The sequence below is a fragment of the Lissotriton vulgaris genome, chromosome 2_1, assembly GCF_964263255.1.
Source record: "Lissotriton vulgaris chromosome 2_1, aLisVul1.2, whole genome shotgun sequence".
Taxonomy (NCBI): Eukaryota; Metazoa; Chordata; class Amphibia; order Caudata; family Salamandridae; genus Lissotriton; species Lissotriton vulgaris.
This window is the reverse complement of record NC_141687.1, coordinates 1,669,180,289-1,669,205,474: the sequence shown is the minus strand read 5'-3', so window position 1 is coordinate 1,669,205,474 and position 25,186 is coordinate 1,669,180,289. Positions and strand designations below refer to the sequence as shown.

The following is a 25,186-nucleotide window of genomic DNA, read 5'->3' as shown; positions in this document are numbered from 1 at the left end:
CTTTAGAAAAGATGAAAAAAGACATTGATACAGCAAAATCTATGGGAGCCTTGCAGCAGCAAGCTCCCAGGCGTTCTTTTAGTCGCTCATCATACAGAGGCAACACTAGAGGCTACTCCTCGGAAAGTCCCTCCACTTCTTACAAGACCCCGAGCCAATCCACATTCACTAGGGGCTACCAGAGAGGGGGTTACAGAGGTAACAACAACAAAGGCAGAGGCAAAACCAACAACTCCCGTTCTGCCTCTACCCCTACTCAATGACTTTCCTCCCCTTCCCCCCAATATTCCACTCCTGTGGGGGGAAGACTGCAACAATTCCTTCCTGCCTGGACCAACATCACATCAGACAGGTGGGTGCAACAAATTATTCAGTCAGGGTACTGTCTGGAACTAATATCTACCCCTCCCCCCTCCACACATACCACCCAAACATGCTCCAATGTCACAAGAACATATATCACTGTTAAAGCAAGAAGTAGTATCCCTGCTACAAAAAAAGTGCAATAGAACCAGTTCCTCTGCACCACCAAAACAAGGGGGTTTACTCTTTATTTTCTAATCCCAAAAAAGAACGTCTCTCTAAGGCCTATTCTAGACCTCAGACTGCTAAACATATACATACAATCGGACCATTTTCACATGGTCACACTCCAACAAGTCCTTCCGCTCCTGTCACAAAACGACTTCCTTGCTACTTTAGATCTCAAGGACGCACACTTCCACATTCCCATTCACAAGGCTCACAGGAAGTATCTCAGATTTGTGATAGACGGGCAACACTAGCAATTCAAAGTACTCCCATTCGGAGTCACAACAGCACCAAGGGTATTCACCCAGTGCTTAGCAGTAGTGGCAGTGCATTTACGAAGACAGCACATCCATGTCTTCCTGTACCTGAACGACTGGCTCATAAAAGCCAGCTCATACAACCGATGCGTGGAACACACTCATGCCACTATACAGCTGCTCCACGAATTGGGGTTCACAATAAACCACGCCAAATCCCATCTACAACCATCCAACATTACCTCAATGCCACAATAAACACCTCAACAGCACTAGCTTATCCCACTCCAGCAAGGATAGCCAGCATGCAAACTTTTCTAACAAAGTTTCAGCTACAAAACTCCCTTCCAGCACCAGTGTTCATGCAACTCATAGGGATGATGGCTTCTTGCATTTTCATACTGCCCCATGCAACACTTCAAATGCGTCCGCTCCAAGAATGCTTATCACGTCAATGGAACCAGGCTCAAGGTCAATTAACAGACCTAGTGTTGGTAGATGGTCGGACTCATTGCTCTCTGCAGTGGTGGAACACCAAATACCTTTATAAAGGACGACCGTTCCTAGAGCCAGGACCTCAGATAATCTTGACTGCGGACGCATCACTCTCCGGCTGGGGAGCCCACCTACTGCAACACACCATGCAAGGCAGGTGGACACTGCAACGAAAGTTACTCAACATCAATCATCTGGAGTTACTAGCAATATCCCTAGCACTAAAAGCTTTTCAAAAGCAAGTATCAAACAAAGCTGTGTTAGTCCGCACAGACAACATGACAGCCATGTATTACATACAGAAGAAGGGAGGCGCACACACCCTGCAGCTCTCTCAACTAGCACAGGACATATGGCGATGAGCTATACCTCAAAACATATTCCTTCTAGCCCAGGAGTACAAAATACCATAGCGAATCTGTTAAGTCGTCAAACACAACAGACCCACGAGTGGGAACTTCTTATACAAGTTCTTCAGCCATTCTTTCAGATTTGGGGACAATGTCAGATAGACCTTTTTGCCACCCACGAAAACGCCACATGCCCAAGCTTCGCCGCCAGATATCCACACCCACTGTCCAAAAGCAATGCGATATGGATGAACTGGTCAAACAGGTTTGCGTACGCTTTTCCACCTTTACCACTCATGCCACTAGTAGTACGCAAACTACAGCAGCATTCTCTCAACCTAGTAGCTCCAACGTGGGCCAGACAGCCGTGGTACACCACACTGCTACAACTGTCTGCAGTACCGCACTAAAAATTGCACCTGTCTCCACACCTCTTAACACGGAACCGTGGAGAAATCAGACACCCGGACCCAGCTCAGCTCAACCTTGCGATCTGGCTCCTGAAATCCTAGAATTTGGATATCTGAACCTTCCTCCAGACTGCACGAATGTCATAAAAGAAGCTAGACGTCCAACCACTAGGGCATGTTATTTTTTATTTTTTTTAATTTTTTTTAGTCCTCATTTTCGCCCTTGGTGGCCAAATAGTAGTGCATGGAGATAGGCGTTCTGTCACAGATAAACTGGTAGGGGCACTGAATAGTACGAAGTGGGTCGCCCCTCAGTACAATTACCATACTCCAACAGCACCACATTAGAACAACCAACGGGGTAGTATGCTGCAGTCAGATACCCAATCTTGTACCAATGTCGCCTTATTGGGTATAACCATTAGGGTATGTTAAGCAGCTAAGTGGAAACGATGTGTGATATATTGTCAAAACAACAATATTGATCCTCTAGATGTATCTATTCAACCCATCATAGGACACTTACTGCATCTCCAAAGATGTAACTTAGCCTATACCTCTATTAGACTACATCTTGCTAAAATAGCAGCATATCTGCAAAACAGACATCTATCTCTAATAAGAGTGCCTGCCATTAAAGCCTTTATGGAAGGCCTTAAAAGAATAATTCCCCCCAGAGTTGAGTTAAATGTTGTTCTCACATGGTTAATGGGACCTCCCTTCAAACCCTTACACAAATGTGAACTACAATTTTTAACGTGGAAGGTTGCGTTCCTAGTAGCTATTACTTCTCTGTAAAGAGTTAGTGAATTACAAGCATAAACCATTCAAGAACCCTTCTTCCAAATGCATCACAATAAGGTAGTTCTGCGAAATAATCCAAAATTCTTGCCCAAAGTCATTACTCTCTTCCAGCTCAATCAATCTGTGGAACTGCCCGTTTTCTTCTCGCAGCCACAGACAGTAGCAGAAAGAGCTCTTCATACCCTAGATGTCAAAAGAGCATTGCTATACTACATAGAGAGGACACAACCCTTTCGTAAGACAAAACAACTTTGTGTCTTTCTCACCACCACACAAAGGTAATCCCATTTCAAAATCTGGGATAGCTAGATGGATTGTCAAATGCATACAGATTTGTTACCACAAAGCTAAACGTACGTTATCTGTTCCTCCTAAAGCCCACTCTTCAAGAAAAATAGGGGCTTCAATGGCATTTTTAGGGAACATTCCCCTAGATGACATCTGCAAAGCAGCTACATGGTCTACACCGCACACATTCACAAAACACTATTGTGTAGATGTGCAAACCAAACAACAAGCTAATGTTGGCCAGGCCGTTCTCAAAACATTATTCCAAACTACTGCAACAGATAGGGGTGGTCGCAGCAAAGAGTGGGTACTGCTATACAATCTATGCACAGTGTGCAATCTGCAGCTCATATGCCTCGAACGGAAAATGCTACTTACCAGTATGCATCTGTTCTTGGCATGTAGAGCTCAGAGTTGCACACGCCCAACCGCCTCCCCTGCTACCATTGTCTGTTCCAGAATTATCTTAATTAGATACAAATTATATGGGTATCCTTCCTTTTCTTGCAAAGCTCCATCATTTCCCTATGGCAAAAAACAATCTGGGGATGGAGCCGATGACCATGCGCAATGTGGTCCAAAGGCGGAGTCACCTATCTCTTGACTTCCAAAGAACTTTTCAGGACAACACTAGGTGACGATCTATGCACAGTGTGCAACTCTGCAGCTCTACATGCCAAGAACAGATGCATACTGGTAAGTAGCATTTTCCTTTCAATCTGCTTGCTAGTATTGTACCAGGCTTGCTTGGTTCTAGAAAATAAATATAACTAAATATTATATTTTATACAAGCAAATTGGTCTGAGTTCAGTCTTTGAGTCTGTGACATCATTTGCTGCCGGAGTGTGTACAACAAATGCTTAACACTACCCTCTGATAAAGCCTTACTGCTCACCCACACTACCACAAATAGAGAGTAAGGTGCTATCTACTTTAACCTCTGCCTACCTTTCGGGTTCCACTGGACATTGTGCACACTATACCCAATTTTTAAATAGTATATATAGAGTCAGCTTCCTACAAGCCCTGAACCAAGAAGACAGATTCCCGCAACCTAAGAGGAAGAAGGACGAAAGAAGACGCCTAGCAGAGTATACTGCAGAGAACTAACTTGGCCCCAGCCCTGCTGGTAGTCTGCAGTTTCCAGAGATCCTGCATCAAAAGTCACCTTTTCCTGCAGCCTGCGACCTCCAGAACCCTGGGAAGGCCGACTGCCTTCAACAAATACTGGATCTCCTGTGAACAGCAGCTCTGTTAAAAAGAAACTCCCAAGACAGACTGTGAGCCTGCTGAGGAAAAAGAAAATCAACATCTGGAGCCACCACTACACCTGATGCCTACGGCCCGAGTCGCCCACTGGTCCCAGAGAGGTCCGAGTCCACTGTGGGTTGACCCCTCCAGGACTCCCCGTTGTCGCCTGCAGTCTCTGCACGGAGCCCCACCCCTCCCCTCTACCGTGAGTGGCACAGTAAGGTGAAATCAGTCCTCAAAAGACAGCCCCACATCCAGTACCCTGGAGAAGAGAACCCGAGGTGCACCAACATCCATGAGCCCTCCAACTTACCTGCCCAGCTGTTGGTCCCTCCCGGAAGTCTGGACTGAGCCTGCAGCCAAAATTACAAACCAGAAACTCCCATTGAAAACAGGGCACCGGACGCCAAAACAGCACCCTGCACCCAGCCTCCCCTGTACCTCTGTGGGTGCACCTTTTGTGCTAAACTGGATCCCCCTTTGCCCTGAGCTGAAGTCCAGCAGCTTTGCTTCCAGAACCTTGTGGCCTGTTCGTGAGCAGCTACCAACCGTAGGCCCCACTAATATTGGGCCTCAGCACTCTGCACCTGGCCCCCCTAGGGCCGCTGAGGGTGTTTTGAGAGTGCATCCTTGACCCTGGGGGAACCCTGGTTCTAACCCCAGAAACCCATCTCCCACAAACACGCACTTACCTGTATACCGATAACTTCATGTCCTCCGATAAGATTGCATTGACTGCTTTTCTTTGCAAATTCTTCTAAGTATGGAGTTGGTTTGTATGAAAACATGAAAAACTGCAAATACACCAAAATTGAAATACTTATATTTTGTCTAGAAAATGTCTCATTGTGATATTCAGGCTTATCACACTGATTAGCAAAAGTAACTTAAAAGGTAATCCAAGAAGTAACGAGTATTGTAATCTACAAAGTAACTGAAAAGTAATTCTGATAATTGACTTACCTGTAAGTCAACCAACTGCATTTGAACCTGCATTCAGCACTGTAATTAATTGTATAAGTATTATTTTGCTTACCTTCACCAGGCCTGGCTTGGTTCTAGAAATAAAATAACAAAATATTTTTATACAAACAAATTGGTCTGAGTTAAGTCTCTGAGTGTGTAACATAATTTCTTGCTGTATGTACAATGAATGCTTAACACTACCCTGAGATAAAGCTTGATTGCTCACCGGCACTACCACAAACAGAGAGTAAGGTGCTATCTACTTTTACCTCTGCCTACCTTTTGGGGTTCCTCTGGTCTCTGCGCACACTTTACCTCATTTTGGTATAGTATGTACAGACCCTACTTCCTACACAGTGTTAGAAGATCAGGAAGTGAGGTTAGATTCTCAATTATAGCATCATTTGTGTTGTCTCTGGGTCTCACAGTGCTCTTGCTTTTGTTTAGCCGGAAGTCCATTTTTGAGTTTAGTGCATCGATCTTCTTATCAATTGGGAGCACTCTCTGAGGGGGCATGTGTGTCAAATCTACTTTTATTTCTAATTTGTGCGATTGCCAGGTAAGTGCCTTGACGCCCGCTATTAAGGAGGTGTTTATGATATTTATAGTGTGTTCTGAGAGCTTCCTCGGTTGTCAGTGTCCGGTTGGGCATATGATGATTCAAGTATGTTTATCTTGACTCCTGTCTGATGATTGTTGCCAATGCTCTGGCCAGGTACTACTTAGTAGAGTTGAGCAAGTCTGTTTTGGCCTTCTCCCTGCCACGTTCTGCTGCTTTTCAAGCTGATAGTTCTCTGGATGGGTATCGTTGCTTCCACAGAGAGTGGTTGCCTATTCTGTGCCTTTGCATAATTTTGCCCCTCCGTTTGCATATGCTTTCTGGTGTTTTTCAGGCCCTGTACTTCTGTCTCCTCCATGTCTTCCTTTGTGTTGTCTTCCTCATTGTTCATTGTAGACGAGATTTCGATGGCCTCTGTCTCTACATTTGCCTCTATGCCTGACATGTTACAATGTTTAATATAGTCCGCGCACCTCCTTCTTTCTGGTTCCTCTTCTGCCATCTCCCCTGTTGCTGGAGAGCTCTCCATGGTGTTGTGGGCCTTCACCTTGTCCTTAATAGTTATTCGGGTGCTGATTTTTCCTGCTTCGGTATCTGCTAATTCAGCCAGCATGACCATCTCTGCCATCTCCGCTGTGGTTTACGTCTTTAGGTTAGGGCTGCCTTTGCTGGTATCACAATTTGTACAGTTTAAGGCTAGAGGGTAACGTCTGGCCCGTCTGCCTGCTGGAGTTGAAGACCTGTGGCTTCGTCCACGCCGGCCCTTTCCCTTGTGAAGAATCTATGTATTAGGTTTTAGGTGGCGAGAACAGGGATATCCTGTTCCTAGAGGAAACAGGCAAGGGATACAGGAAGGGGTGCAAGGGCAAGGTGGGGTGATGTACCAGTTGTCAGAAGGAAGAAAGATAAAAGGCGGAATAGCTCCTTTTAGGCGCAAGGACCCTCACACACCCCAAGAGGTGTCATGCTTCCTCATCGGGCTGCTCCTCGTTGGGCCTGCGCTGCAATGCCCAATCTACCCCGCAAGGGGGCTCTTTGCCGGAGGTCTTTTCTTTTTGCCGTTGGGTAGTCTGAGGGGTGGAGGGGCATTTGTGTAAAGAGTAATACGAGTAGAGGTGGGAGAGGGTAAGTGCAAGATAAAAATAGATAAAGGGATCCCACAGAATTCCTTTATTGTCTGGGTTCCTATGCTATAGTAAAAAACAAAGGACTGTAGTGTTGTGGCTAGAGAGGAGGGATTCCCCTCCGTCTCCCCTTTCCCTTTCTCCTCTAGGAACTGCATACCCTGTTCTCACCATTCATACATAGGGGCACGTATGCTGGACCTCTCAGCCCCAGTCCCTCTGCTTGTGATTCATATTAGGTTTTTAGCTGTCACTGGTCCCAACCTCTGATCTGTTGTCTAGGGATTTTACATTGGCCCTGTGCCCTCCCCTCTTGTGTGTTATAAATCAGTTTCTTGTGGTGGTCATTTTGCGGTCCCCCCTTCCTTTGTCTCGCCTCTTGCGGCTGTTATCGTATTTTGGGCTGAGTGTAGTGCGTGTCTTATTGTTGTTTATGTTGTTTTTCTCTGTGCTCCTCTCCTGGAAGTTTTTTGTTCTTTCTTTAATTTGAATTGGCACTTGCAGCTCTTAAGCAGCAATGTGAAAGTTTCCAGTAAGCACAGAAATAAGCAATTTCCAGAAATGGTTTCAGTGACTGTGGTTTAAGTTTGACTCTTCACTCTTGATATTTCCCAGTATATGCTTCCACCCATTACTTTATGCTTCCAACCCCTGATCAGCTTGCCTTATTGGAGCTGTGGTCTAGTGTGCAGCCTAGCAGTGCACATAGTGTTCTAGTGCCTAATAAAAATACCTAATGTGTGTCACGATCTTCTAATGCAGATTATGCCATTTCTTCCTACAGTGTCGCATCCTCAAATTGAATGCTACTTTAAAAAGTATCATCTGTATTTCTAAACCAGGCATGATAAGCTGGCCTTTAGTTAAAACATCTGATTGTCGCCCCTCCTTTTTATTTCCTTTCAAATAGCCCTCTCATTCCCTTCGATCCTCTGCTTGCTTCTGCTCTCCGAGCACAGCCTTCTCAGTCACATACATGTTTGTCCTAATCTCTGTGATTGTGTTTCTGAAAATTTCCCACAACTCCTATCTAAGATTGAAACCTCGCCTTTGAAAGTCATATCTCTGCAGCCTTAGAGTACCTAAACTCCTCAAGCATATCTACTAACTACATCAACCATCTGTATGAACTCTCATAACACACCACTAATGTTCACACTTGATTCGTATTAGTTTAATCTACCACAAAGAAACTTGATTGAATGTTTTGCTTATGCACAGAAGGCCAATCCAAATAATTAACTATAACACTGGACTAAACACTAACTGTGGGTTCCCAAAAAGGGTGCTGCCCAGCATAATGCTCAACGCTTCGGGAGGGATAAGCACTAAATAAATGCAAATATTGTAAAGGAAAACTCAAATCATTAGCAAGCTTCCATAATGCAGAAAAAGAGCTTAAATTGGTCTCTAAGTGATCTTTCTCTTGGTATAATAATTTCAGGCAAATCATTTTTAAGGTATCCGTTCCCTGATTTCCCTCTGTTGTATTTGTATCAGCAGAACACTGACTTGTACTGTTCTCTGTCTCCTAGAACTACAAGAGGTCCATGGATGCCACATATGGTCCTCCTGCCAAGCGCCATGAGGGTGACATGTATTCAGTGCCATACAGCACGGGGCCTGGACAGCAGCAACCTCAGTCTCAACAACAGCCCCCACCTCCTCCAGCACCACCAGCTGCTGCCAGCCAACAGCCTAACCAACCCCCTACAGCACAGCCTTCTCCACAGCAGGATTTGTACAACCAGTACAGCAACAGCTACCCCCAACCTCCTACTGCCACTACTGACCGCCGGCCAACTACAGGACCCCAAAATCAGTTTCCATTCCAGTATGGCCGGGATAGGGTCTCCGCATCCCCAGGCTCAAGTGCCCCTCCAACAGTACCACCTCAGATGATGGGCAGCCCAATGCCAACAACCCCAGAGGGACAACAACAAGGTACCATGTGGCAGGGGCGCAATGAAGTGGGGTACAACTATACGAACCGGCAGGGCCCCAGCACTGCCCCCCAAGGACCCGGCTATCACGGGGTGAACCGAACAGAAGAACTAATGCACTCTGATCAGAGAATAAATCCTGAGGGGCCATGGCCTTCCCACTTGAACCGTCAACCCCCATATGCCCCTCCGGCCCCTGTACCCCCAATGACGAGGCCACCACAGGCAAACTTTCAGGCCCCTCCAAGCTTGCAGAATCACATTCCTCAGGTATCCAGCCCAGCCCCACTTCCAAGGCCCCTGGAGAGCCGCACATCACCTAGCAAGTCCTCGTTCATGCACTCTAGTATGAAGATGCAGAAGGCAGGCCCCCCTGTTCCTGCCTCTCATATTGCACCACCTCCTGTGCAGCCTCCGCTGATTAGGCGTGACATCACTTTTCCACCTGGATCGGTTGAAGCCTCGCAGCCTGTGCTGAAACAGAGGAGACGGCTGACCACAAAGGATATTGGTGAGAAACCTTGCTAAAACGTGGATGTGGTTTGAGAGTGTGGGAACTGTGATACCTATCCTTAAAAAATGTGGATTTAAAGTCAGTGACTTGCCCGTATTTGTTATACCAGTGCAGAGAACAAGTAGGTAAGGGAAAGGTAAAGTGAAGCGATACTGCACATACTGACCTTAGTTTTTGCACTTGCATGGCCACATTTTGAAGTTGTACACACTTAGCAGAGACTGAGGTAAGAATGTTTCAGGATTTGATGTTTTCTGCACATTTGTGTGCAAAGATATTTTTTTCATTCCACGTAGCAAGCTTAGAGACTGACACCTACAACTTTTAAGCCTCAGAAGTAGAGTGTTCGCCTTGATCTTTGCTTTTGAGAATGTTATGTGCCACCTGAGGCAGCCTACACAATTTATTCTGATTTGAACATAACAGGGTTGATTTCATTTTGAGTGTTTTTTCTCAATTTATTTCAGCTACATCTTAGCAAGTTATGTGTCCTTGTCACAACAAAAGTATTCTGCAAAGAAGTACTCAAAGAATAAAATACTTTCGCTTAGTAGGATGAAGAAAAATTATCGATTTTTGTTCATAGATTGAAAAACGGCACAGGCTACTTGCTCCCAAACCGACTCCTCATCCATCGGAGTTGAGCACACCGTCTGAGCTGAAACCTTCTGCATAGAAACACCACTCCACCTCCGCGCCGAAATTTCCAGCTTCGGACTTGAAACCTTGGCACCGAAAGTACCGGCTTTAAAGACTTTGACGTCGGAGCTTAAATCATTCACCTTCGGCAAACATGCACATGGTTCCGAGCCTGTGGAACCACTACTTCAATGACTACAACAGGAGTTGGACTCAAAACAAAACCAAATCATGATACACCCGGACACTGGTCGTATCATTGAGACCTTTTGTGGTGCACAGCTAAGGGGCAATTATCAAAGTCCCAATACCAAAAAAGCTGAGAAAGAAGGCAAACAAGGCTTCTAGCCTGGCACGACGCCTGCTGCTAACCACACACAGTCACTACTGCCTTCAGCTTTAGAGCCCACATCACACTCTTCAGAGGGTTCCATTTACTCCATCCAGGAGTGGGATGGGAAGGGGGCTAGGACTTGTACGTTATATCCTGTTAAACCCTCTACATAAAAGCGCAACTACCACTGACTCATTAGTAGTTTGGCTAACTCTCACACATCTGATGATGCACCCCAGCCAGATAGGGAGCAAGAAGATAGACGCTGCTGGATGAGGGTGGCTGTCCAGTCTGGCAACTACTGGAGGATTGCTAGCTCCATTGGCCTCCTATCCTGCAGCGACAGTGCCCACTGGGATGAGATGGAAGAACACCTCCAATGTCTTCCAGAGGACCACAAGGAGCAGGCATACAAAATTGCCCCCGAAGGAAAGCTAATATCCAAACACCACAATTCTCTGTACTCTTGACGTGGCTGACACCGTGGCTAGAGGCATAAACTCTAGTGTTGTGCTTGGAGACATGCCTGGATAAAAGTGTTAGGGTTTAAACCTGAGGTTCAGCAAAACCATTTGGCTCTTCCCTTCGATGGGGAGCACCTTTTTGGTCCCCAGGTCGACTCCCTCCTAGAAAAGATAAAGAAGGATAATCAAACAGCCACGGTCATGAGGGTGTTGCACACAACATCGCAACACAGCTCCTTTCACCGCCCCTTTTATCGCAAAGGATCCAAGACCACCTCCCCTGAGACTTCCACCTCCTACCAGCGTCCCCAGACCAGAGGATACTACAGTGACTCCTATGGGGCAATAATTCCAAGGGTAGAGGCAAGGGCGGTTTCATCATGCCCGCCACTACCACCAAATCCTGACTTGCCAACCATCCCCCCTACCACACCACACCTGTTGGGGGTTGCCTACAAGGGTTCTTTCCCACCTGGCAGAACATAACCGACAACCAGTGGGTGTTGGATATTATCTAACATGGTTATTGTCTGGAGCTCACTTTCAAACTTCCAAGCATTCCACCTCACAAACACAAACTCTCATCATAACATCAACAGTTGCTCTGGGAGGAACTTCAAGCACTTCCAAAAATGGAGCACTAGAACCAGTGCCAATACACCAGCAAAGCACAGGAGTCTATTCATTCTACTTCCTTATTCGTAAAAAGGAAAGGTTCTTGAGACCAGTCTTGGACCTCAGCCCCCATAGCAAATATATTCTCTCATACCTGTTTCACATGGTTACTCTTCAATATGTCATTCTGTTACTACAGCAAGGAGACATGGATGTGAAGGGGAGGCTATTTTCACATTCCTATTCACCCGGTGCATCGCCGATACCATAGGTTTGTAATTAACAGACAGCACTTTCAATTCAGAGTGCTGCCCTTTGGGGTCACAACTGCCCCAGAGTTTTCACCGAATGTCTCACAGTTGTAGCTGTTCATCTGCTCAGGCAAAAAAATACAAGTTTTTTTCATATTTAGACGATTGGCTCATTAAAAGCGCAATTCGTCAAAAGTGCATCCAAAACACTCAGGCCACCATAAACCTACTACTTCAACTATGATTTGCCTTCAATGCAGTCAAATTCCACCTCCATTCCCTTCAAATAAAACCCTTCCTTGGAGCCATCCTCGACTCACATCGGGGAATAGATTACCTCAATGCCGCCAGGATTCAATCCTTGCAGGTAACCGTGAGGACAGTCATGCATCTCCCCAGTATGATGGCCTCATGCATAGCCATAGTACCTCATGCCAGACTCAACATATGTTCACTGCAAGAGTGCTTATTGCATCAATGGACTCCAGTGGCGGGTCAATGGGAAGATCCAGTGTTGGGTCGGCCCTCAAGCATGCCGCGCCGCAGTGGTAGAACACCAACAATTTCCTAAAAGGACTACCTTTCCTAGACCCAGTTCTATGGAGTACCTCCCAGGAGTAGACAACAACTTTGCAGATCTCAGCAGGAGGCACCAATAAGTCCACGAGTGTGAGCTCCACCCACAAGTCCTCCTATGCTTGCAGCATTGGGAGTCACCCAAACATTACCCTTTTCGCCACAGCAGAAAATGCCAAATGCCCAAACTTAACCCCCCGGTTCCCACGCCCACAGTCCAGGGAAAAAGGCACTATGGAAAAGTTGGTCCTGGATATTTGCTTATGCTTTTCCACCTCTCCCATTGCTTCTGTTTGTCTTTCGCAAACTACGTCTCTTACCCTCCTTCTAGTGGCTCCCACATGGGTGTGACACCTATGATTCATCACACTCCTAAAACTTTAAGTAGTTCCCCACAACGTACTGCTGAACAGGTATGACTTTCTCAATTAGAGCCATGGAGAAATCAAACCCCAGGTCCTTCAACCGTGCGATGTGGCTCCTGAAGTCTGAGAATTTGGTTTTTAAATCTACCTCAACCTTTTATGAACAGTCTCAAAGAAGCACGCAGGCTCACTACTTGTGCCTGTTGTGCTGTGAAGTAGAAAAGATTCATTCACTTTTGTCAATCCAAACAAAATAATCATCTAGGGCCACAGTTCAAGACACTGGCTGTTTATTTACATTCCTCCAGTCTAACTTTTAAATCTGTAAGGCTACACCTAGCAGTAGTAGCTGCATATCTACAAACCAGACACATACTATTCAGGATTTCAGTCATAAAAGCCTTCCTGGATGGTCTTAAGAGTCATTCCTCCTAGGGTGCCGCTATCTCCCATTTGCAATCTCAATATTGTATCACAAGATTAATGGGCAAGCCATTTGTGCACCTCCAGTTTTTGTCGTGGATGATAACATTCCTATTTGCTATCAATTCACTCAGACGTGTCAGTGGACTTCAGGCATTAACTTTAGAAGAACACTTCTTCCAACTACATAGAGATAGAGTGGTACTGCGCACCAACCCTACATTTGTTCAAAAGGAGGTGTCTCAATTCCACCTTAATCAGACTATCAAATTACTAGTATTTTTCTCCAACATTACTCAGTTGCGGAAAGGGCTCTACACACCTTAGACTTCAAAATGAGCCCTTGTGTATTATATTGATAGTACCAAATAATTTAGGAAAACACAATTCTTTGTTGCCTTTTCAAAACTGCATAAAAGAAGGGCCATTTCTAAATCAGGCATTTTATGTTGGATTGTCAAATGTATCCAAACATGCTATGCTAAAGCTTAAAGAACTTTACACATCCCTCCTAGAGCTCACTCCACTTGTGAAAATAAAAATAAATAAGAAAGTAGCTTCAATGGCCTTCCCAGGTGAAATACCAATCTGAAAGAGACACGTTAGTGATAGATTCCTTACCTTAGAATATCCCCAGGCGTCAGACTGGATCCGGAAATTTTTGCGTAGCAAAACCCCTGCGCGCCAGTAGGCGTCGTCTGCGGCTCCGCGTCCGTCGTCGGCGTCGTGAGCGCCGGGATGACGTCGTCGGAGTACTTAGACGGCGCCCATGCGCGCTGACGTCAGTTCTTCTTTTTTCCGCGCCAGCTAGCGCAGATCCGGAAGAAGCTCTACCCCCAGTCAATTTTTGACTGAACTTTTTGATCCTTTTGATCCATCTCTTTTTTGTCGAATTCTCGACTTATCGGTGCCAGGGATGCCCGGGTTCAAGCCTTGCTCGAAGTGCGGTCGACTCATGTCGGTCACGGACCCCCATCGCCGGTGCCTGAAGTGCTTAGGCCTCGACCACGACGATCGGACCTGCTCCGACTGCCGGGCCCTGACGTCGAAGGTTAGGCGGGAGCGGTCCCGCAAGCGTCTCGAGCTGAGGCAGTCGGCCCCGCGCCGCTCCAGGTCCCGGTCCCACGGGAGGTCGACCGACAGGTCGCGAGGTCGGAGTCATCGACGCTCCGGGAGTGGACACCGATCGTCTGGTTCCAAGTCCTTAGGTAAGAGGCATGAGAGGTCGGAGCGACGTCATCGATCCTCCGACCCACCCCGACGCTCGCTCCATGCGGCCGGGGACTCGGGCGACACCACCCACGCGGCTCCGCGGGAGTCGCAAGCGTCGCCGCCTGCCCCACACCTTCGGGTCCCTGGGCACGGCGCGACGCCGGAGGAGGTCGAGAGGTACCTCATGGCCATGAGGGCCCTCCCTCCTCAGTCGGTTCCCGTGGCGCCTTCGGGCCGATCGGTTCCGTCTGGAGGTCCTTCCGGGTCGGGCGCTTCGGCCCCGACGCCGTCGGGTGCTTCGGCTCCGACGCCGCTGGCGACTTCGGTCTCGGCGCCGCAGGACCTCGCTGGATCCGGTTCCGGATCCGGGACCTCGCCGGTCGACTTTACGACCTCGCCGGCGCCGTCCCTTCAGGTGTCGCCCCCGGCGGCCAATATGGTTGCCGCCCCCAATGTCTCCTGCGGTCCTACTCAGGTGCCGGAAGGGCGCCGCTGGGCGCCGATTCCGTCGGCCTTTGGGGATTTTTATCCCCACGAGGAGGCCCTGTCTGCTAATCCTGGTTTCCAGGACACAGGTGACGAGGAGCATTGGGAGGGGTCCGAGGACCCTCTGGCACAGGATTGCCAGTCACAGCAGGACTGGACATATGAGCTTGGGGAGGCCAGTGGTATTGACGCATCGCCAGATACTGGATTTACATCGCCTCCGACTGTGGCTTCGGAGGCGGGTTCTACCTACAGCGTAGTGTTGACGAAGGCAGCTAAGGCCTTAAACCTTCAGCTCCCCGTCGCGGCCGTGAGGACTAATCTCCTCACTGAGGTCCTCAAACCGCAGTCAAGCTCCGCAGAGCCCCTGCTGCCGTTCAATGAGGCCTTATGTGACGTTCTTCTGGGCACTTGGTCCAAGCCCGCCACAGGCCCTCCTGTGGATAGGAACGTGGCCAGACGCTACCGCCCGGCCCCGGGCGACCCTTGCTTTTTGTCCACCCATCCCCCCCCCCCCCCCCGAGAGTCTGGTCATCCAGGCCTCCAACTCCCAGACCGCATTCCCGTCGGCCCCGCCCGACAGGGAATCCAAGAGATATGAACAGTTCGGGAAGAAAGTTTTCTCGTCTGTTAGCTTGGGGCTGCGGTCTGTGAATACCGCCTGTCTCTTGAGCCGCTACACCCACACTCTGTGGGACACGGTTGCGGAGGTGCTGCCAAGATGCCCGGAGGAGGTCCAGGCTAAACTCGGCCAAGCCCTTGCGGACGGCCGAGATGCAGCACGCTTTTCTATCCAGTGTGGGATGGATACTACGGACTCACTGGGCAGGGCGATGGCAACGACGGTGGCGGTTCGACGCCACGCCTGGTTGAGGTCCGCCAACTTCTCGGCCGATGTCCAGGCCACCCTCCTGGACATGCCGTTTGATGGCCGTCGCCTCTTCGGCGACAAGGCAGACCATGCGCTGGAACGTTTCAAGGACTCCAGGGCTACGGCCAAGTCCTTGGGCCTCACGGCCACACGACAGCAAACGGGTGCCTTTCGCTCCTTTCGTGGCCACGGAAGGGGCGCCCCACCACGTACCGTCAGCCACACACCCAAAATGTCCAGCAGCGCGGTGGCGGCCGTGGGAACCGCCGTGGCGGCGGTCGGGGACCGCGGCGAGGCCAGTCCACACCTCCCTCAGCAGCACCTGCCTCAAAACCTTCCTAGTCCGAGTTTTCAGGCCCATGTGACGCCTGTGGGGGGAAGGGTTCGCCATCACCTCTCCCACTGGCATACAGTCACTTCGGACAGGTGGGTGCTGCAGATTGTCCGAAGGGGCTGCTCCCTCCCCTTCGAGGCATCCCCTCCATCCATGCCACCGCAGTACCACCGTGTGTCGGGGGATCACTTGCAACTTCTGCAAGAGGAAGTCACGGCCCTCTTGGCCAAGAGGTCCATCGAGCGCGTTCCTGGGCCAGAAGTAGGGTGTGGATGTTACTCCCACTACTTTCTGGTGCCCAAGAAGGGCAAACGGGGCCTACGCCCTATCTTGGACTTGCGGAACGTCAACGGCTTCCTCCGGGCGGAGAAGTTCAAGATGCTGACTTTGGCTCAGGTCCTGGCTGCCCTGGACCCGGGAGACTGGATGGTAGCGTTGGACTTGCAGGACGCCTATTTCCACATCCCCGTCCTGCCGGCCCACCGGCGTTACCTGCGGTTCACGGTAGGCAAGAGCACTTTCAGTTTACCGTGCTCCCCTTCGGCCTTACCAGCGCCCCACGGGTGTTCACGAAGGTGATGGCGGTGGTCGCAGCTCATCTGCGCAGGCAGGGGGTATCAGTCTTCCCCTACCTCGACGACTGGTTGTTGAAGGCGGGCTCGCCCCAGACAGTCGTCAGCCACCTCCAGACTACGGCCGACCTCCTGCACCTGCTGGGGTTCTCCATCAATGTGCCGAAGTCACACCTGTGTCCCTCTCAGAAGCTCCTCTTCATCGGAGCGGTTCTCGACTCGGCGCAGTTTCGGGTTTTCCCACCCGAACAGCGGGTTCGGGATATTCAGGCTCTGGTTCCCATCTTCCAGCCGTTATCCCGAGTCTCGGTCAGGTCCACGCTGCGACTCCTGGGGCTGATGGCCTCCTGCATCCTTCTGGTGCGTCACGCCAGGTGGCGGATGCGGGCTCTGCAGTGGGACCTGAAGTTTCAGTGGGCCCAGCATCAGGGCAACCTGTCCGATCATGTCTTAATCTCGGAGGGCACTGCGAGACAATTGCAGTGGTGGCTCACGGACCGCGACTGGGTCAGTGGCAGATCCCTCTCCCTGCCCCACCCGGAGCACGTAGTTGTGACGGACGCGTCACTCCAGGGCTGGGGAGGCCACATGGGAGAGGCGGTGATCAGAGGCCTCTGGTCTCCGGCGGAGTCCCGGCTCCATATCAACCTGTTGGAGCTTCGGGCGATTCGTCTAGCACTGAAGGCATTCCTCCCCTCTGTCCGGGGAAGTGCAGTGCAAGTCTTCACCGACAACACCACCGCCATGTGGTACTGCAACAAACAGGGCGGAGTGGGGTCGTGGACCCTTTGCCAGGAGGCTCTGCGCCTATGGCAGTGGCTGGAACATCAGGGCGTGACCCTGGTTGTTCAACACCTGGCAGGCTCTCTGAATGCCAGGGCGGACGAACTCAGCCGTCGGTGCATGATGGATCACGAATGGCGTCTGAACTCGGACGTGGCGCAAGGTCTCTTTCAGCAGTGGGGAGAGCCTTGGTTAGATCTATTCGCCACAGAAGAGAACGCACAATGTCATCAATTCTGCGCGTTGGAATTTCCAAGGCGGCACTCGCTCGGAGACGCTTTTCGTCGCGAGTGGAGCTGCGGTCTGTTGTACGCCTTTCCGCCTATACCACTTCTGCCCAGATTGCTGAAGAAGATCAGGCGCGACCGGGCCCAGGTTATCCTTGTGGCTCCGGACTGGGCACGAAGATACTGGTATCCCGAGCTACTCAGCATGTCAGTCGATCCCCCGATTCGTCTGCCTCTTCGGGAGGACCTTCTGTCGCGGCAGCAGGGGACGGTCCTGCACCCGAACCTGTCCAGTCTCCACCTACAAGCTTGGAGATTGAGCGGCGGCAGTTGAGGCCATTTGACTTGCCTCCTGAAGTCTGTGATATCATTCTGGCAGCCAGGTGTCCCTCCACAAAGTCGGTATACGCCTGCAGGTGGAACAGATTTGTGGCATGGTGCACAGCAAAGGCTGTGGATCCTCTCTCTGCACCCCTTTCGGAAGTGCTGCTCTTTCTTCTTTCCCTTGCCCAGCAGGGCTCTGCTCTGGGCACACTTAAAGGGTACCTTTCTGCTCTATCCGCCTTCTTGAGGCTACCTGATCAGCCTTCTTTATTCAAGTCCCCCATTGTAAGTAGATTTCTGAAGGGCATCACACACATGTTCCCTCCTGTTCCCTTCGTGATGCCCCAGTGGGACTTGAATCTTGTTCTCACTTATCTGATGTGTGCTCCCTTTGAGCCACTCCATAACTGTCCTCTCCGTCTTCTCACGTTGAAAACTGCCTTCCTGGTTGCCATCACCTCTGCCAGGAGCTCCAGGCTCTTTCTTCTTCTCCACCTTTCCTGTCTGTTCATCCTGACAAGGTGGTGTTACGTACACGACCTTCCTTTCTACCCAAGGTTGTCACAGGGTTGTCACAGCCTTCCACATCGGGCAGTCCATCACTTTGCCCACCTTCTTTCCGCCTCCGCATCCCCTACAGGTTAGCCAGTGCTTATGGAGGAGGACGGCTTTACAGTCTATGCTAGGCATGTGTATCTACAGCCACACATGCCTCGAACGGAAAATGTTACTTACCCATTAAGCATCAGTTTGTGGCATGTAGTGCTGTAGATTGACATACACCCACCCTCCTCCCCGGACACCTGTGTTTGTTGCAGTTACATTTATAAAATATCACACATTTCTTTAGCAGGTGCATCACACTAGACTACACTATATTTCACAATACATCCTTACCCGCCTTGCGGAAAATGAATCGCCTGTAAGGAATCGATGACTATGCTCATTACCAGCAAGAAGAGTCACTCTACCTCATGACTCGAAAGACTTTCTTCGAAGAAAAACAACTTGCACTTATCTGAGCCCAACACTAGGTAGCAGGGTTATGCTAAGCATGTGGCTCTACTGCGCTACATGCCACGAACAGATGCTTACTGGGTAAGTAACATTTTCCTTTTTCTGCATGCCATCTAGGGGGCCATCTTAAACATAAGCGTGAGCAATTTACTTCCGACTTACTCATGGCCTCTCCACCCGTGTGGTAGTCTTCTTCCTGATGTGCTGATCCACTCTCAGTGGAATTCTCTGCTTTGCTTGAGAATTCCCAATTGCTCAGCTTTGCATCATGGGCAAGCAGGCACAGTTCTCCATGCTGATGTACTAATCTTGATGGCTAGTGACTATTTTCTCATCTTGCCTGCAAACTGATACTGATTGTATCTTCTTTGCTTCTATACTCTGTTCTTCTGATGTTGATGAATAGAACAACATGTTCGAGGCATATGAGCTGCAGATCGTACACTATGCAGTAGATCGCCACCTGGTTTTGGGCTCCGATTATTGCAGGTTGTTTTCTTCTTGGAGAAGTGTTTGTAGTCACGATATAGGTGACTCCTCCCTTGGACAATACTGCGCATGGGCATCGGCTCCATCCTTAGATAGTTTTTTTCCGCCACTGGGTTCGGATGAAAGTTTCTCCGCTCCGGCTAGAAAAACGTTTTCAGCAACTTCGAAGCGCAAAAACTTCCTACAATTAATATCGACATTGAATATAAAACTTTCGACGCCATCAACTCTATTCTGGTTCATCGACGCGGGCCGTTGGGCCTATCTACGCCGTGCGGCCTACACCACATGGAAAGAACTCCGTTCAAAAAATGCACGGTATGTCGGAGCAAAATTTCCACATAGCGATCATCACGAGGTCTGCAACCTCTGTCTATCACCAGATCACGACGAGTCAACCTGCACAGCTTGTGCATCCTTCCGATCGAAAAAGACCATCCGGGATGAGGAGATAACCCCCATCACCGGAGAATATCTTCGATGACGAGGTTCCGCTCGTTCCAGAAGAGGATTCGCCTGATCTCCAGATCATCTCAGAGGCAGAAGACTCAGATGACTCGATTCCATCACGTCAACCCGTGAGTACTCCTGCCCCTCCACCACATACACTGCCCACGCCAAAGGCAAAGGTCAGCACTCCGCCCAAGGGGCCCAGTTGAGACCAAGTACTTCCTCCTAAAGCTCAGCCTTCGAGCTTGGCTCCGAGGAAAACAACTACGCCTTCAGGTGCTTCGGCACAGAGCAAACCACACGTGCCGATTCCACCACCTCCATCCGCACCGAAGCCCAAAAGATCCTTCGACATAGAGTCCAAAAGACCCTTCGGCACCGAAAGCGAAAGATCCTTCGACACCAAAAGCGAAATTTCCTGCGCCACCGAAGCATAAAGAGGTACAGGCACCGAAAGAAGCTCCGGCTCTGAAGCTGTCGACTTCCAAAACTAGAGAGGGAAAGCCATCGTCCGACGCCACAAAGCCGACGAGGCCAGATTCCACTCCGAAGACTCTCGCTTCAGTGCCAACACCCACAAAGCCTGATTCCGAGGTTCCTAAGTCCTCGGACACGCCTGCCAAGCCGAAAACAACACCTTCAACACCGAGAACTTTGCCACAGGACGCTGTAACACCTCCCAAGGCACAACGCCCAAAACAACCGAAAAAATTCACGCCGAAGAAGGTTGTAGAGGAAGAAGAACTGTTTAAACCAGATCCTAAACAAAAGAAGATCTACATAAACCCAAAGACTGGACATGTCTTAGCCTTCAGAAAGGCGCTGAAAACCTACCTCTTCCCTAGGACAGGCTGAGCTGCTGAATTTGCTGGATCATGGGTCAAAGCGCCAGGATGCCCTTGGTGGTGACAGGTTTGCGCTATATAAGTATACCACAATACAATACAATGTAGGTGCTATACCTCATACAAAGAGACCAGCAGAAACACCACCTCCACCTGTGGTTCCTGCCAAAAAGAAGGACTGTGCCCTATGCACCCTCCCTCTCCTGTATCTCCTTCCTCTCCTGTCCCTCCTTCCTCTCCTGTCCCTCCTTACATATCACCTCAAATCTCTCCTGTCCCCTTTCCTCCATCATCACATTCACCACAAACTGATGAGGAGTATGACTTAGGTGGTGGAGAGGATCCACGTGCAGACCCAAATACATATCCTTTAGATGAGGATATCTATACTTTTCCACCACATAATGTGCCTGATGTCCCTGATGTCCCTGATCCACAGTTATACCCATCAAAACATTCTCCTCCAGAAGACAGCTTTGGTTTTAATCACCTCTTACACAGAGCTGCTCTCTACCACAATGTCACAATGCATTCTGATGACATTGAGGAAGATTTTCTGTTAGATACATTTGAGCCATCACACAGATCTACTCAAATTCTTCCCATGATCAAAGGAGTCATTAAGCATGCTCCAGAGATATTCAAAGATCCTGTACGCACTAGGGTATCAAATCCAAGAATAGAAAAGAAATATAGGCCTGCACCCTCTAATCCAACCTATATTAAATGACATCCTCCACTAGACTCTTTAGCAGTGTCCAATGCAAGAAAAAGGGCGAATTCACAGACTTCTGGTGAAACGCCCCCACCTGACAAGGAATCCAAAGTTATTGATGCGTCAGGTAAAAGAATAGCTGCACAAGCTACAAATATATGACGCATAGCAAATACACAAGGCCTTCTCTCACGTTATGACAGAGCTCATTACGACCAATTAGAGACAATACTACAACACCTCCCAGATCAATATAAAGATCAGGCAACAGAGCTCATACAAGAAGGCAAATTAATTTCAAATGCCTCAATAAAATGTGCACTAGATGTCGCAGACACAGCAGCTAGAGCTGTAAATACTAGTGTCATACCCAGAAGACACGCGTGGTTGCGCATTTCAGGCTTCAAACAAGAGGTGCAAACCACAATTTTAAACCAGCCTTTTAATCAAAACCAATTATTTGGCCCAGAAGTAGACACTACACTGGAGAAAATAAAAAAGACACAGACACTGCAAAGTCTATGGAAGCTCTACAGTCCACACAGACTAGAGGTTATTTTTTTCGTCGCTCCTTTTATAGAGGAGGCTACAAACAAACTGGAGCAGATACAACATCTTTCAAGATGCAAACACAAACATCCTCCAACAAAGGGTATTTTAGAGGAGGATACAGAGGCAATAATAACAAGGGAAGAGGTCGCAGTAACAACAACAATCGCTCCTCTTCCACAACTAAACAGTGACTTCCCTCTGCTCCCCCCAACAGCATTCCACTCCTGTGGGGGGCAGATTAACACAGTTCCTGCCTGTCTGGAACTCTCTTCACAATAGACAGGTGGGTGAGACAGATTATCCAACATGGCTACTGCCTAGAACTTACAGCAACCCCCCCCAAAACATACCACCCATGCAGCGTCCCATGTCTACAGATCACCTGACTCTGCTTCAACAAGAAGTTCTAGAACTTCTACAAAAAGATGCTATTCAACTAGTCCCATTAGAGGAACAAGGAACAGGGGTTTACTCGCTGTATTTTCTAATTCCCAAAAAGGACGGGACACTAAGACCAATTCTCAACCTCAGGCCCCTCAACCATTACATACAATCAGATCATTTTCATATGATCACTCTGCAACAAGTGCTCCCACTACTGCAACAAGGCGATTTCCTTTATACGCTAGACCCGAAGGACGCCTATTTTCACATCCCAATACATCCTGCTCACAGGAAGTACCTAAGTTTTGTAATACAAGGACAACACTTTCAGTTCAAAGTCCTTCAGTTTGGTGTCACAACAGCACCACGGGTGTTCACAAAGTGCTTAGCAGTAGTAGTAGCACATCTCAGAAGACAACAGATGCATGTCTTCCCTTATCTGGACGATTGGCTCATAAAAGCCAAATCATTCCACCAATGAGTACAACACACTCAGCAGACAATTCAACTGTTGCACAACTTAGGGTTCACGATCAACTACACAAAGTCGCACCTAGAGCCTTCGCACGTGCATCAGTATCTAGGAGCTACCATAAACACATCTACAGCTCTAGCGTATCCCAGTCCAGCCAGAATACTGAGCATTCAAGCATTAGTCTCCACTTTTCAACACCAACAGTCTCTCCAAGCAAGAGTGTTCATGAGATTAATAGGCATGATGGCATCTTGCATCTTCATAGTACCACATGCAAGACTGCAAATGCGTCCATTACAAGAATGTCTGGCACAACAGTGGAATCATGCTCAAGGTCAGCTCACAGACCTGGTGTTGGTCGACAGCCGTACGCATCGCTCTCTGCAATGGTGGAACACCAAAAACTTGACAAGAGGACGGTCGTTCCTTGAGCCTGTTACACAAATAGTGCTCACAACAGACGCATCCCTCACAGGATGGGGAGCCCATCTCTTACACCATACTACTCAAGGTCAATGGAACAACCAACAAAAACAGTTCCATGTACGAATCGCTCTCTGCAATGGTGGAACACCAAAAACTTGACAAGAGGACGGCCGTTCCTCGAGCCTGTTCCACAAATAGTGCTCACAACAGACGCATCCCTCACAGGATGGGGAGCCATCTCTTACACCATACTACTCAAGGTCAATGGAACAACCAACAAAAACTGTTCCATATCAACCATCTAGAGCTGCTAGCGATATTCTTAGCACTCAAAACTTTTCAACTTCAAGTACAGAACAAAGCTGTCTTAATCCGGACAGACAATATGACAGCAATGTACTATATACAAAAACAGGGGGGACACACACTCTGCAACTGTCCCAGCTCGCACAGAACATTTGGAGATGGGCCATTCCTCAAAACATATATCTGTTAGCGGAACACCTTCCAGGAGTTCACAATCAGATAGCGGATCTGTTAAGTCTGCAGTCACAACAGATTCACGAATGGGAACTACATCCACAAGTTTTTCAGCCATTCTTCCAACGGTGAGGGCACCCACACATAGATCTGTTTGCCACCCACGAAAAGGCAAAATGCCCAACCTTCGCCGCTAGGTTCCCGCACCCACGGTCCGAGGGCAATGCAATATGGATGAACTGGTCAGGCAGATTTGCGTACGCTTTTCCGCCTCTCCCCCTCATTCCATTAGTAGTGCGCAAGCTCAAACAACAGTCTCTCAAGCTCATACTAGTAGCTCCCACATGGACACGCCAACCGTGGTTCACCACACTACTAGATTTCTCTCTGGTTCCACTTCAAAAGTTACAGCTCACACCCTCGCTGTTAACACAGAACCATGGAGAAATCAGACACGCAGACCCAAACCAACTGTATTTGGCGATCTGGCTCCTGAAGTTTTAGAGTTTGGTTATCTTAACCTACCACCAGACTGTATGAATATCATTAAAGAGGCTAGGAAGCCCACTACTAGAGCGTGTTATGCCGCCAAATGGAAAAGATTTGCAAAATATTGCAAAAATAATCACATTGATCCACTGGATGCTTCCATCCAAAGTATCATTTGTTACCTTTTACATCTACAAAGGTCTAATTTGGCATACTCTTCCATACGCCTACATCTTGCAGCAATTGCAGCCTATTTACAAAACAGGCAACACCTTTCTCTTTTTAGGGTACCTGCAATCAAAGCATTTATGGAAGGATTAAAAAGAATAATCCCTCCCAGGTTGCCACCTTCTCCAGTATGGAACCTAAATCTTGTCCTTACGAGACTCATGGGACCCCCTTTTTAGCCTCTACATAAATGTGAACTAGCAATTTTCCTAGCACTCAAAACTTTTCAAGTGCAAAAACAAAACAAAGCTGTCCTAGTCCGGACGGACAATATGACAGCCATGTATTATATACAAAAACAGGGGGGACATACTCTCTGCAACTGTCCCAGCTTGCACAGAACATTTGGAGATGGGCCATCCCTCAAAACATACATCTGACAGTAGAACACCTTCCAGGAATTCACAATCAGATAGCAGACCTGTTGAGTCGTCGGTCACAACAGATTCACGAATGGGAGATGCACCCACAAGTTCTACAACCATTCTTCCAAAGGTGGGGGCAGCCACAGATAGACCTGTTTGCCACCCACGAAAATGCAAAATGCCCAACCTTCGCCGCCAGGTTCCCACACCCACGGTCGGAGGGGAATGCAATATGGATGAACTGATCAGGCAGATTTGCGTACGCTTTTCCGCCTCTCCCACTCATTCCACTAGTAGTACTC

At 48.7% G+C, this 25,186-nt stretch overlaps 1 protein-coding gene across 2 annotated transcripts in view; it reads left to right on the top strand.

The window, feature by feature from the left end:
• The window catches only part of ARID1A (AT-rich interaction domain 1A), a 599,176-nt gene that overhangs the window by 513,394 nt on the left and 60,596 nt on the right, over positions 1–25,186 (top strand). For both annotated transcript variants that reach the window (XM_086957625.1, XM_086957624.1), the window contains one exon: positions 8,572–9,490. In XM_086957625.1, coding sequence (XP_086813751.1) covers positions 8,572–9,490 — 919 coding nt within the window. The remainder of the gene's footprint in view (positions 1–8,571; positions 9,491–25,186) is intronic.